Source organism: Euphorbia lathyris, chromosome 2 (genome assembly GCF_963576675.1).
Source record: "Euphorbia lathyris chromosome 2, ddEupLath1.1, whole genome shotgun sequence".
Lineage (NCBI taxonomy): Eukaryota > Viridiplantae > Streptophyta > Magnoliopsida > Malpighiales > Euphorbiaceae > Euphorbia > Euphorbia lathyris.
Genome location: NC_088911.1, coordinates 128,527,226 through 128,542,944, shown reverse-complemented (window position 1 = coordinate 128,542,944; position 15,719 = coordinate 128,527,226). Strand labels below are relative to the sequence as shown.

General features: G+C 36.3%; 2 protein-coding genes across 2 annotated transcripts in view; one reads left to right on the top strand and one right to left on the bottom strand.

Moving 5' to 3' along the window:
- Positions 1-15,719, bottom strand: part of LOC136217468 (serine/threonine-protein kinase/endoribonuclease IRE1a-like) — an 80,584-nt gene that overhangs the window by 25,636 nt on the left and 39,229 nt on the right.
- Positions 13,388-14,386, top strand: LOC136220231 (uncharacterized). Its single transcript, XM_066008019.1, has 2 exons — positions 13,388-13,630; positions 13,694-14,386. The coding sequence occupies exons 1-2, from the start codon at positions 13,388-13,390 to the stop codon at positions 14,384-14,386; spliced, it is 936 nt and encodes a 311-aa protein (XP_065864091.1).

The window sequence follows — 15,719 nt, the reverse complement described above, 5'->3', positions numbered from 1 at the left end:
GCTTGCCTTTGTCATAAGACTTCACGCTATCTCTTCCTCCAGGTGTATACTCAGTAGTGGCGGATCTCCTGGATCTCCCGGTTAGTTGGGATTCAGCCTTGAGGGCTAAATTCCTGGCATCTTGTACCCGAACCACCATATATGCGCCAATACGATCCTGGATGTTGTATCTCAACCCTTCTAGATACCTAGAGGTCTTTTGGCTTTCAGTTTCTGACAAGTTGGTCCTTGCTGAAAGCCTCAAGAACTCGGAGGTATACTCATGGACACTTCGGGTCCCTTGAGAGCATCCCCTGTAGGAACTGTAAATATACTATTCATAATCCGGCGGTAAGAACCGCTCCCTCAACATCGCCTTCATCCGTAGCCAAGATCTAATCGGATCTCTGCCCCCTCTTCTTCTTTCTTCCCTTATCTGATCCCACCAAACTGATGCGCCACCCTTCAGGTGATACGCCACCAGCCTCACCTTCCTCTCATCAGGAATCCCATCATACTCAAAGAAACGTTCAACTTCCGATAACCAGTCTAAGAATCCCTCTATATCAAGTTTGCCTCCAAAAGATGGTAAGTCTATTTTTAGCTTAAAGGCATCATCTCTATCAAAGTTTCCTAGACCTGGGTATACTCTAGCAACCTCCACACGTCGGTTGTCAATAGGCCCAACATCCCTCATAGTTCTAACGGTATCATCATTCCCGATACCCTCAAAGTCATCACTATCACTATCAGCGTTATGCACAAGGACAAAGTTGGGTCTTCTTACCTCAGGATCCCTAGGACCCATTTGTGGAAGCTGTTGTTCAGGGACTCCTTCCTTTCTCTGGGTTGATCCTCCCGCGGTTGGTCGGATTAGAGCCAGAACCTCCAGTTTGAAGTTTTCTAGGGAGGTGGCTAGCTCTAGGAACCATTGGTCGGTTTGCCTCTGCCGCTCATGGCTGGCTTGGATCTGCTCCGCGAGGTGCTCCCTCAGCTCCTCATACCTCCGGTCACTGGTTTCCATGGAATCTTGCGGTTGTCGGGGTTGAACCATTGCCAAAAGAAGTTTCGGGTCAGGAAACGATCGGCTCTGATACCAACTGATACAGATTGAAAGCGATAAATGGAGGTTTTAATCGTAAACCAACAAAGAGGTTCTTCTTTAGCTAAACTAGAAGGAGTGGATCCCAATAAACAAGGTATAAACCTTAGGTTCTCAAAGCTAATGATTTTGATTGAATACATCCTCCTAATGATAATAAAAGACAAGGACTACCCCTACTAGGGTTCCAATAAGGCTATCCATAAAAGGGTAAAATAGGTGATACGCCCCGACAATCAGTACAATGGTACATGTACGGATTGTCAGGGTTATTGGTGAATTACTTCGGGAGGAAGTAAACCTAGAGATCCGCCCAGGGTAGATGTTGATACGCCTCTTGGCGTACTCCTAGATCCGCCCCGCTTGTATGTCCTGGGAATCCGCCCTCCTAGGTACAACCTCCGTGGGCCTGATGTTTGAGGATCCGCCAGGGCGCGCGTGATCAGTGATCCCAGTTAGGATGTCCACATCATTAATAATCCCGGTCTGACGACATAAGAAGATAAACAGATTAGGTTCCTCTCAAGTTGAAAACCGACTTGAGAGGTCATGTTAATAATCTCAAACATTTGATGCAAAATGAATGGTTGAGGTTTCATTACCTAATAAACAAGTAACTACTTCTCAAATAAACAACTTCCAAACTTCAATTAGATTTTCATAAGGGCAAATTCCACTAACTCCGATCCATTTCTCACAAGATTCCTAATCTAACTAAGGTAGTGATTCAGCCGAGTCAAGCTTTAACTTGCTCATGCTCGGCTCGGCAAAAAATGGATGAGCTTGAGCTCGACCTCATGTTGGTTCCCGGTCCGTTAAGAAATCATATAATCGTGAAAGTGCTCGCGATCAGCTCTTTAATTTTGTCCATGAACTTCAATCATGAACAACCTCAAGAGACTGAGAGTTGGACTAAGGTCTGAGAGGTGACTCAAGTGAGGATGAGGGAGGCATGAAGCCGCATGGGTTTCAATCTCATTTGACAAAACTACGTAGTTTTAAAACCTAAAAAAACTAAAGTTTCACACAAAACTACATAGTTTTACATTTCCCTCTTTATAGAAATATTATTATTAAAAAAAATATCAAACCGAGCTTGCTCATGAGCATGTTCATGAATATTACAACCCGATATGTTCATGAGCTTATAACCGAACATGCTCGTGAGCTTTCGAGTTAAATTTCTCTGTGCTCAAGCTCGGCTCGTTTGCGAATCGAGCCTCAAAATCATGCTCAAACTCGGTATGTTTGAAGTTTTGTGCAGAGTTTTGCTTTTCAACACATGGTAGTGACACTATGCTACAAAGGTAGCATGATCAAGATATGAGAATTAAGAGCATACTTTACCTTGATTCGGGATCAGGGCTTAACAAGCGAAAAAATAAATCATCAGTTATGCAGAAGTAGAGGACACAGCCTAAGCTAAAAAAATCCATAGCACGGGTTTGGCGTCCACAAGTAAGCTGTTCGGGCAGGGGATTCTTCATTAAGTTCATTTCATTGATTCTAATGCTAACAAACAGAATAAATCATAACAACTAGATCTATCTAGCAATTCACAACTGCGATAATAATACTATTAAAAGCTACACATGTTATGTTCATCTTTATATAGAGGATTAATTATATCTTTATATTAGATATATTCCATTAGTTAGTTTTAACTCGAGGACACTTCACTACTAATATGTTTAACCAAAGTTCTTTGTATTAAACATATTCCATAGCAGCATTAAGCTCAGAAGATCATCCTTAAACACTTTCGTGCCCTAAGGATCAACTAACAATCAAGATATGAGAAGTTCTTTCTCACTCTTGTGCATCTCAAATTTGTTTGACATATAACTATATGCATGGTTAGTTCTAAGTTAAATTCATATCAACTAGATCTTGTTTGCAACTAAGACCTCATGTCATCTAGATCTAAAAAAAACTTAGCTAGAAATTTACCCCAATTGCTTAATTTTATGTTGCACGGCCTGCTTGCACCGTCCACTACATCAAACCATGCATAAGAGACTACTCGCGCATGACTTCATCAATCAAAACCATGCTAAGGATGTCCTAAGAAAAAGTTAAAACTACTAATTACTAAAAAATTGTACAGTTGTCTAACTATTACAAAGATGCCACCAGTATGAACATTCTCCTTTTTTTTTGTTGAAACTCTTGCAATTTGCCTCATTTGATTTTTGGTGAAAACTAGTTTAACCATAGTTAATGTTTAAGGCGTCCAATGTGACAACCAAATAACGGTTCAAACAATGATACACCGACTATGTCAAACTTTTCGTTAGGGATAACTAATATTGATATTGCTTGAAATGTTTAGAGTAAAATTGATGTTTTTTGAAAATGTTAGGAGTAAAATTTTACTATTTCGTACATTAGAAATAAATATGCACTTTCTAAAAACGATGCTAAATTTGGATATCATCCCCACTTATAAAGATGATGGCGTTTTTTTACATGAACATCATAGATAGATATAAAATTACAACTAAATCATACTACTACGAACTTAATTCTAAATAAACCCTAGTCCTTAAAATATATTAAAAATAATAATTTACTTAATTTAACATAATTAAAATTATTACTTAATAATTTTAAAAATGAGTTTCTATGTAAATTTCCCAAGATGAAATTACACTTTTAAAATACAGCAGCATCTTTGGTTAGAATATTTTGTTGTTCCTGACACTAACTATCTTGAAAATTGGTATTTAAATTAAAAACAGTAAATAGAGATCCCCTAATTATCATTGTTGCCAAAAAAAAAAAAACAAATCTTCCTCTCCTTGGAGGCTTAATTGCCTGCTCCTAAAAACCTTTAGGATTGTAAATAGAGCAGTACTGGGAATACCTCCTTTGTCCACATCTTCGAAAATGAACATCCCTGTTCTCTGATTTCTAATTGACAATTTTTATGTGAGTAATGCTTTAAACACTGAGAATAACAACATTGATGATTACCCATGTGGAACCATGAAGATTAAGATAAAGTTAAGGTAGAAAGCATAATTAAACCCATAAACCTTGCAATAAGTCCCTGATCAATTATTTTTACATTGAGCTATTGATCGTTGAATCTGTTATGATTCAGCCATTATTTAACTTTTGGGTCGAGTTTAGGCGACACAAGCTTTTGGGGGATTCAGCTTGTTGACATGAATATTTTCACTTCCCTATAGACACATAAAAAAATAACTTTCTTAACTAGGAGAGAGAAAGTAAAAAGTAAAAAGAAATTACAGAAATGGATTTGTACTAGATTCTTTCAAGCTGGAAATCGCGGTTGGAAGAACCTGCTAGAAATGGAAGATGAGAAGATTGAGCTCGGAAGAATCTACTAGAAATTGATTTCTATAATTTCTTTTTATTTTGTAATCTCTATCTATCCTAGTCAATAACTCTTATTTTATTTGTCCACGGCAATAGACCAAATCGCCCTACTGATGCGTGCCGTCCAAACTCAACGAAAAAGTTAAACAAGGGTTGGATCCATAACAAAATAAATGATTAAGGACTCTATGTGGAAAAAAAATTGATTAGGTGATTGATCTTTAAAACAAGTAAAATTCAACGGCTTAATTATGTTTTTTTTCTTCCTAAAGTTATGAGACATATATGCAGCACGGTAAAGAGGGGATACAAACCTCTGTTACTTTTATCCATAGTCGTTAAAGGCACATGCGCCTGTTAAAGGATTCCGGAGCAGAAGCTCATGGCTCAACGCAAGAGGCACACCTAAATAACACAAGGCGCAAAATATATGTATATATATATTCATTACTAGTTAAAACATATCAATATTTGATATCAATATCGCTAATACTATATTACTAGTTATAGTATAAACTAAAAAGACACTTATGACTACGCAAACAAGACAAAACCTCATATACTTAACGTGTCTGTGTGTCGCATGTTCTATTTGAGTGGAGACTATTCTTTACATTACTCAACTCTTAATCCCTCTTTAATAATTTTTCTATATTTATCTCTTGATATTCTTATTTAGATTCGGAGTTAAGATTGAGTTTATTTAAAATAGATTAGTGGTTGAGATTAATTAATAGTTTATTTACACAAAATAGTAAAATAAAACTCTAGTGAAAACAATATATGTTACTAAGACGCGCCTTGACTTAGGCTCTGAAGCCCAGGCAATAACCTTTTCCAAATTACGCCTTACCTGGTGCCATGAAGGCTTCCATAAGGCGCACCTTTAATAACTATTAGCAGAGGCAAGCTAAAATTTGATGATGAACCAGAAGTTGAAAAACAAGATAGATGATAATAAATGCATAAATGACCAATTAGACCTGTATTCTAACAATCCTAAGTGCAAATACACAAAAGTGTAATATATATACCATTGTATTTGTTCGTGTTGTCACATATACCCTATATCAAATAAACCGTCAAAAATTTTCTCATATTTTTCAAATGACACAAAAAATGCTCTCACATCACCTCCGTCTCATCTGCCGCCTACCTATATCAAATAAACACTCAATATATCCTCGTAATTATTAACAATACACAAATATACCCTTTGGAGGCTCTGTATATTGTACTGCAGAAGCTTCAAATTTGGGATCAACGCTCTAACCTTAAAGTATAATATGGGCTAAGAAGATTCTGTTCCAATTAGACTAGTATATGATAAGGTACAATATTTGTTGAAATAATTAACTTATAATTAATAGTCTTTAATTTGGTTTATTGTATTCCAAGCGTATCAAGAGATGCATTGTTTCATAAGGAGTCATTTGTATTTACAAAGAGTTATGTCATTTACCAATAATCATGTCTGTAATGTATAAATACCTATGAATAGAAATAGTAAGATAAGAGAATTTTCTTCCAGCAATTATACTCTTCCTCTATAACTGTGAAAGTTTATTTATTTAATCCAACAATATTTAAGACTAAATTAATTAAATAAACGCATATCTCTCATGGAAAAATACATTTTAACAACTAAGACATATTCCTTAGTTCTAAAGATGTGAGGAATTCACAACATCAGTACAATAATTTCTAGAGAGCCTGTAGTTGATTTCTAGCCTTCTCCATACACGTTCTTGCTTTCTTTTGGCGAGCAACGCTTTCTCTAATCTTGCTCCCGGCTTGTTCATCAATTTTAGCAGTTGCCTTCAATTCAGCATCAAGCGCTGCAATTACTTGAATTTTCTGTCTCTTCTTAGCTACCAGATTTATGAAATCTGTTTTCATTTCACTGAGTTCTGACTCAGACTTCTCCAGCAACACTTTTAAATCAGAAACATGAGCTTCCAGAGGAACCATGTACATTTTGAGCTTAACTAAATCCTTATCAGTATCAGAAACAACTTTTTTTGCTTCAATTGATTGTTGAACAAGTTGATCATAGTGAGATACAGACTTTTCAGATGGCTTGCATTTATTCACCTCCTGGTCTGCAGCATACAATTCTAAACAATGACGAATGTAGGCACGGACGTAGTTATAGAAAGATAGATAATCAGCATTGAGGCCTTGAAGAAATGCAAAGATGTTGTTAGCTTGAGTTATCATAAGGCCTACATCATTTGGATTTGCTGATAACAAGAATGATCTGAGTGCATTCTTGACGGAAAGAATTGAAGGTGTATCGATCTGAACCACATCTGCTGTCAGGTGAGGTGCCTCAGAGAGTGTATAGACCTTATTTTCTGAATGAAATGAAACAATATCAGTAGCTTCATAAAAAAATATCATCATTGCCATTTAATTCTCCTTCAATGCTTTCTTCATTATCCAGATTGATCACCTCTCCTCTAACTTCTCCACTACTACTCTGAAACATTTCCTTTCTCTTTCTTTTATTCTGATTAAACTCCATGGCCAAATCTGATGGTTCAGCAGCGTCTTAGTTCAAGGTCTTGATGTAATCTTGAAGAAGAGATCCTCTTGGATATTTAGGCCTATGGTGATTCTTGGTTGTGTTCTACAATCTTTTTGCAATTTCTTTGTGCCTATATCAGTACAATTTTTTTTTTAAAGTTATGTGCACTTACATTAAACAAATATTAAAGAAAAATCCCTCAACCCACTCCATCCATGTTATTCCAACCTATGAACTCTAACAGTGATAAACTCTCAATCAACAGGCTAAGAGCTTCACCACGTGGCTGTATCAGTACATATTAATACATATACCTTTCTGGTGACAAACAAATATTAGGGTTCTTAATATATCTGACACGGCCGGTTTAACGAATATCAAATAAAATGAACTGGCATAATTATTTCAAACATCAGTTTAAAACATCTCCAATGGCAAACCCTAAAATTTCAATTCAGTTTAAAGTAAAGTAAAAGAACTGACCTTAATTCAAATCAAGCAAGTAGGATTTTTTACGCCTCGAGTTAGAGCTTGTTGTGGACGATGGATTCAAGTAATTGCAAGCAAGAAGAATTTTGTTTTCGGGAAGAAGAACAGGAGGCGATAAAAACGGCGCAGATCAGATTATTTGTAAACGGTGAGTTTATATAATATATTATTTAGGGTTAATATATATACAGGGATAAAGCACCAAAATAGGTCTAAGGTTTTTGGAGAAGTACCAATTTAGGCTCAACGTTCAAAATAGCACCAAGCTTAACGTTTATAACATAATATCAATTTAGGCTTAACGTTTACAATATAGCATCAATTTAGGTCTCACGTACAAAATAGCACCAATATAGGCTTAACGTTTACAAAATAATACGAATTTAAGCTTAACGTTTTACAAAATATATACAATTTAAGCTAAACGTCATAATTAAATTAATCATATATTTTTATTTATTCTAATACAATTAATTAGTATTCTTATCCATTAAAATCTTATATTCATTTTTCAAAAATGATTCCATGACTACTAAATTTCATTGCTCATGCAATATATGCAAATTAAAAGTAATTGAATATCCACAATATTTCGAACACTGACATGTATCAATATTATTTTAACTATAGTGTTTAAAGTATTGTGAATATTCAATTAATTTTAGTTTGCATATATTACATGAGCCATAGAATTCAGGAGTCATAGAATGGTCGATGAAAAACAAATATAAGGTTTTAATGGGCAAGAAAACTAATTAATTGTATTATAATAAAGAAGAGAATAGAACTAAATAAAAAGATAACGTAATCTATACCTATATATCAAATTAACAGTTAAATATATCTTCATGTTTTTTAAATCACACTAAAGGGGTGTTTGTTTATTACATTTCTCTTCATGTTTGTTTTTCACTTTAAAAATGAAAGTTAGATCTTTGATTAGTCACCATGAAAAGTATCTTTTTTTTAATAAAAATAGTAGCATTTTGGAAAATCAGTTTTTTTCCAACAGCCTATGTTGCCTAGATACGAATATGGTATCTGACACGGATACGGAAAACGTCTTTTTTATAAAACATAGAACACGAAAACGTGGAACATATAAATATTAAAAATATTGTGACACATTTATAAATATTAAAAATATATTTTTATATTTGAATTTTTGTAATGTAACTAAATAAACGTATATAAAAGAAATTATAAAACTCTTATATCAACGTAATTATTAAATAAATGAAATATAAATAATCTCAAAAAAACGTTTTGAGAAAAAAAGATAAAACAATGAAAGCTTTCGTCTCTGTCTTTTGGTTTATCTTAGATTTTATTTTTGTTGCACATAGAGATCGACATACTCTTTTGGATATTTCTACTCTATTTTCCTTGAAATAACTATCAATCATAATTGCTCTATTTACCTATATTTTTTTCCTGAAATGAAATCCAATCGTTTTTTATCTACGAAATGTACGGGTTTCCCTGATAGATACGCGTGTCCAACTTCTGAATATTACGAAAACTTAACCCGAAAGGTATCCCAGTAGTTTCTCGGAGTTGCTGTTGTTAGAGATAATTATTGTTAATTATCTCTATAGCTATCATCAGATACTAACGGATAGCTAATAGGCTTGTTTAGAGTTATCTAATAACTAGTGTTTATGTTTATCTATATTAGGCATTGACAATCCTAGTTAAACTCTAACTCATATAATTTACTATATATATACAAGGTTCTATGATCAACCCTAATCGAGGGAAATTCATTAAACATTATATCTTTTCTATTATATCTCTATTGTATATTCAATATGGTATCAGAGCTACTGCTCCTGTTTCCGCTTCGCATTCTCTTTCTAAAATCCAGCTTCCAATGTGTCAGATCTATCGTCCCTCCTCCGGTCATTGTCGCTGTTGTTTTTCTTCCTCCCTCCTTCGCATACAATTATCTCCCTCATTCACATAGAATTAGGATAACCTGACATATATTACTTAGAGCTAAACACTTAAACCCTAGCCTACCTCTCTCAAATTCTGCCGACTATATTCTTTCTGTGTTTCATCTTTCCGCTGTCTTCCTCAGTTTTTATGCAATTCTCTTCAATTCTCATCTGTGTTTGATATTGTTTGGCTCTTTTGTGGGAAATTGCGGGCGTGCCAGATAATTATAGTATTATCAAACTATGGAATGAAATTGAGTGCGCTTTCTAACTTCTAATTATCAAAACGATTGTATGGAATAAAAGAGACCGTAAAATTCCAAAGATTCGATTATCAAAACGATACCGACCTTACAGAAACGATTGAACAACAAATAAAATGAAAATGTACTGGGAAATGAATGAACTTTAGATCTGAAAATTGAAACTAAGGGAACAACTGAGGAATCTAAAGATGCTGAAATCTAAGGATAATTTGCTAGAGTTTTTGCTTGGGTTTGTTGAGTTGGTTGATTGGGCTTTCTCCATCGTGAGTTCTTCCTTTAATAGACTTTGGAGGTAACTTCCTGCTTCTTTCCACTAATCCATGTTCTCCACCACATTGAGTAACCGCTCCACTTTGAGTTCCACGATGAAACTGATTTTCACGCTTTCTATTTTTCCTGCTTTTCAATTGGCTCAAAAATATATGTTAAAATATTAATTGGCTATTGATTCCCCTAAGTTTACTTCAAGTTTCCCTTGATGTCCACTTTGGAAAAATATACTTAGACGTAGCCAAATATATTAAAAATAATTAAAAACCAAAAAATATTTATGGTGCAAACAATTGCCCCCCACAAGCATGGATTTGAGAAACGAAAATTTATGCTTGATCCCTAACAAAAATCTTTTAGACTTCAAAAAATCAGAAATGTATAAAGTTAAAAATAAAATAAAATAAAACAAAATTAAAATTAAATTATTTAATTGAACAAAGGACTAAACATTTAATCTTGAGCAGTTAATCCTAATTAGAATTTTAAGAAATTTAATTTGATTAAAAATATAACAACTAGTTTTCCATTTTAATTAAACTTCTTAAAAAACCAACACAATCAGTAAAAAAAAAAAAAGATAATACCGGAACTAAATACTAGTAAATCAGACCTAAAAGACCTAATTCACACCTAATAGAGTTTCAATTCAATTCAATTTAAAACAAACCTAAAAGGCCTAATTTAATCCTAATAGAGTTTCAATCCAATTCAATTTAAAACAAACCCAAAAGGCCTAATTCAATCCTAATTGAAAACAGGCTAAATAAAAACCCTGCGTAAACCTATTTTTAATTTTTGTTGACACCAAACCAAAATAACCAAAGTAGGCTTACCTGAGGCTTCAATCCATTCCGTACCTTGACAAGTCGCAGTTGCAGGAGCAAACAATTCCTGGAATATCCTGAACGGTGCAAATAGAAGCAAGAAAAAGAGACGTGATGACAAATCGAGTAGATGAAAATTAAAGTCACTGTTATTGTGATGATCTTTCAGCACACAGATTTGAAAGATGTCTTCCATGGATTCTAGGACAAAAGGTTTCTGTGAATTTCATTAGTTGTGTCATTGGTGATCCTGGTGAGCTTTTCTTTTTCCTCAAGACTCTCACACTTGAAGATCTTCTTCCTGTCTTGATTCAATTTACTTTGTTCGCAACTGGATCTTTGATAATAACGAGTACCCTTTTCTTTTAATGCTCTGTAGATTGAAGAATTATTTTGTCCGTTACATCTTCTTGAACCGAATCAGTTCCTGTTGTGACGATACGCTTACCGGTAGCAAGGATTAAAGGCCGGATCAATCATTGATAATCATTGATCGGTTTCCTAGTTCTTCGTGATTGCACTACCAACTCTTTGCTCGTTTGTACCTTTGATTGAAGTCTCTGAGAATAAGTGCACAACCGATTTCTCTTTTGACGAAGGATTTGAAGGCCTCAAGGATTAAAGGCCGGATCAATCATTGATCGGTTTCCTTTAATCAAGGTGTTACCAAACTTGAGGTTGCGTCTAGCTGAAGTGCAACTCCTTTACTCGAAATCACCGCCAAGATGTCTTCCAAAGGTAAACTTACCATCAAACTTGTGAATAAAATTTAATGGACTTCAAATGTGTTTGATGTTTGATATTTGGTGAATGGATGACAATCGTGAAAGAGCAATTTTGTGTTCACATAATTTTTGGGACTTTAAAATTTAAGGGGAAATGCTGCCGAAATTTTAAAAAATTTAATTTTTACCTTTAACTTGGCAGAAACCCCTTTGATCAAGAAACCAACTGCTCCACCTTTTAGAAAGTCACACGCAAATCCTCTTGGAAAAAGTGCTGGTGAACTCGGAAAAGCACATCAACCTGACACAATCAAGATGAATTTTAATGATGATGAATTGTATGCTCTTTTGCCGACTGGTCGAGACAAACCTCCTCAAGTGCCTTTTCCAATATCTCAAGAGGGAGAACTTCTTTTGATGAAATCTGGTCTTCTCACCGGCCGACATGTTAAATGCAAAAGTTGGCCCCATCTTGCTAGTGAAAATGCCACAAAAGCATGGTCTACCTGGGTGAATCGGTTGAAGCCAACGTATGAGAGACAATGGTGCAATCTTGGAATCAATGAGTTGATTAAAATGTCCCAGATAGAGCTTCCAGTAAACAAGAATCTTTTGTATGCAGCTTTGGGTTTCTGGTCACGTAACTGTAATGCTTTTTTATTTCCACCTGTACCGATGACTGTTACCTTGAGGGATGTGCTTGCGCTAACAGGACTACCAGTGGTTGGTCCTGAGATACCTTCCTTAGTTCGACATGAGCTTCCAGAATTTTTCAAGAAGTACAGAACTATGGATTCGGTGAGGCTGATCGAATATATGGCTAATCATCCTCCAAAGAGAAAGCGGGTTGATCATTTTCTCTTTTTGTGGACTCTTGTTTGCCGGTATATTTTTTGCACTGCATCTGGAAAAGTAACTGCAGAATACAAGATTGCATATGAGCTTGCAACTGGGAAAAAATTGGCTTTAGGATCCATGTTTTTGGGTGCAACTTATCATCACATTGCCCACGTGGTTTCTAATGAACCTTTCACCCGCCTTGGTGGAAACCTCTGGATCGTTCAATTGTGGCTCCTTGCTTACTTTCCTCATCTTCAAAGTTCTGTTTTAGACACATCTATGCCCATTGGTCGGTCTCTGATGAGTTGTAGAACCAAAATGACCCAGACCAGGAAGTTCTTCAAGTTTTCCTCTTGTTTGAAAGATAAGCCTCCGTTGAGGTTCACTTATTGTTTCTCTAGACTGCCAGAATCTGGAAGAATAATGAAAGCTTCTACAATCAACCTGGATGAGACATATAAAATGTGGAAGTCCTTCTTATCAACTCGTTTCCTCCATGTCGGTGCCACCTTCAAGCCAACTATCACAGGGACGGCGGCGTGTTTCGAGTTGTATTGACCAGCATTATATGCTTGACAGTTTGGCCTTATTCAGGTCATTCCTGCTCCTCCTTTGCTCCCTTTGGAAGAACGTTACAAAGCTTCTGAATCTCGTGTACATCGGCTTCTCAATGATGGTTTTCACTTCAAATTGTCAAAAGTGGGCAAGGCCTCTTCAATTGTTACTAATGAGTTTGACCAGTGGTGGTCTTTACGCCTTCTTTACCTTCAACAAAAAGTAGAAGCATCAGGTAAATTTCTTGATTGACTTCTTTCTACTTCCTCTCATCTTTGATTTGAACCAGACCATTCACACATACTCCACACAGGGAAGGTGGTTGATGAGGAAGATGCCAATGAAGATGAAGATAGTGATGTTGTTGTGGCCGATGTTGCTCCTGATGAATCTATCGACCTCGACGACTTCCCTGAAGCAGATTTTGCTTTCCTTGCCCAAGTTAACTTTGAAGATTTGGATTTAGATTCAGATGAGAGACTCTTGGAAGATGATACCCCTCCTTTAAAAAGGCAAAAAATGGACAAGTCCTCTGATATTTCGGCTGATACCATTGACCCAGGTGATGAAGGCAACCAGGCAGAGCATGATGGTGTACTTTCTGTAGCACAAGTTGATTGTACTTCGCCATCAGTAGGTGAGATCCCTGCTTCAGGCGTGGTCAATATCCCTCAACCTCCATCTTCTTCTGATCTAGCCATCATAGACCATGTAGGGGAACTTCCATCAAAGAATGACACTCCCATTGTTTCTAGATCTGAGGTAAATGAAACCAACTTCCAACTTTAGGATTTTTTTTTAATAGATTTCTTTACTTTTGATCAGGCACTCCTAGATAGAATTGCTGGAGTAAAAGCTTTTCCTCTTGAGGATCCTTCTTCTAACATCGACTTCTCCTTTCTTGAGAATGACACTCATAGTGATGCACCTGATAAAGACCATACTTCTGCCTCTAAGAATATGATACGATCGACACCTGATCTTGATATATCCTCAATTTGTACTCAACATTTGACGATGCTCTTTTCGACTATTGATGATCTTACTCACCCCTCCTCTTCTGCTGAGTTTAAGAAACGCTTGACTAACTTCAAGACTCAAGTTCACTCATGGCATTCTGATTACTCTGCTGTGAAACCTCAGTTGGCTCTCTTAAGTGACAAGTTAGATTCATGTGCCTCTGATCACCTCCTTTACCAGAAGTTGTGTGAAAGTAACTCTATTGCTGACCAAGAAGTTGAGTCTTCCATTGAATTGATCGACCAAAGGTATAAAAAGATGGAAGAAGTCAAGAAACTGTTGAAGACAGTTGAAGATGAACTGATGAGCTCGATAGTCCAAGGTGAAAAGTTGCGCCACCTCCAGAAAGATAGGTGGGATAACAAGAGACTTATGGCAAACTCTTTGAGATCAAACTATGACCAAACTAAAGCATGGGCTGCCGAACGTCAAAAACTTCGATCTGCTTCTCGGGCTTGTTGGGAAGATCTGAAGGCCATAGATTTAGAGGATGTTTGATTTGATTCCCTTCTAGATAGATTTCTTTGTTAAACATATTTGATAGACATTGAATGATGAATAAATTGCGGCCTTGCGGCCTGCTATTATTTTATTGCAAACAGAATAGCGGCTATAAGCCAGCTTTACAATTTTCAAAGTGAAATTGCTTTGCGTTACATCAAATACATATTGCCTATATCCTATGGCTGATGCTCCCTCAGTTCCCAAAGGGTGGGATAGAATTTCTTGAGGTACTTTCCATTGATGAACCTCTTATGTGGCTCCCCTTGCAAGCTAGCTAATCAATAAGAGTTTCCTTTTAGAATTTGGAAGACTTTGAATGGTCCTTCCCAATTTGAAGACCATTTTCCATATGCTCTATCTTTAGTCCCAACTGGTAAGATGAGTTTCCAAACCATGTCTCCTTCTTCAAAGGTCTTTTTCTTCACTCTCTTATTGTATGCTTTGGTTACTTTCTTTTTCTGGGCGATCATTCGATCAAGTGCTTGCATTCTAGCTTCATCAGATCCTTCAAGTTCCATCATCATAGCTTCTGTGTATTCTGCTGGAGTGAGTTCATTTTGTCTGGCTACTCTCAGGGACGACACTACTACCTCCATAGGAAGCACGGCATCATGTCCGTATGTTAATGAGAAAGGACTGACGCCGTGGCACTCCTTTTTGATGTTCTGTATGCCCATAAAGTTTCTGAAAGTAAGACATGCCATTCCCTGGGATTATCTTCTATCATGTTTTCAAGGATGTTGATGAGAACTTTGTTGGAGGCCTCAGCTTGACCATTAGCTTGTGGATAATGAGGAGTAGAGTGCAACAACTTGATTCCATAATCTTCCATGAAGTCCTTCATGTCATCTCCGGTGAACATGGTTCCTTGGTCTGTGGTAATTGACTGAGGGATCCCGTACCTGTGAATGATGTTCTCCTTGATGAACTTCACAACAACTCTCTGGTCCACTTTCTTCATTGGTAAGGCTTCCACCCATTTTGTGAAGTAGTCTGTTGCCACGATTATAAAGCTTTGCCCTTTTGATGATGCAGGATAAATTTTCCCTATCAAATCAATTGCCCATCATCTGAAGGGTCATGGCTTGACGACTGCGTACATCTCATCTGCAGGAACTCTTTGAATCTGCCCATATCTTTGGCATTGACGACATCCTTTTGCATAAGACATACAATCCTTCAGCATAGATGGCCAGAAGTACCCATGTCTCCTGATGAGCCACTTCATCTTGATGCCTGCCTGATAAGCTCCACATACTCCTTCGTGGACTTGTTTCATAACTTTCATGCTGTCTGGAAATCCTAAGCATTTCAGCAAAAGTCCATC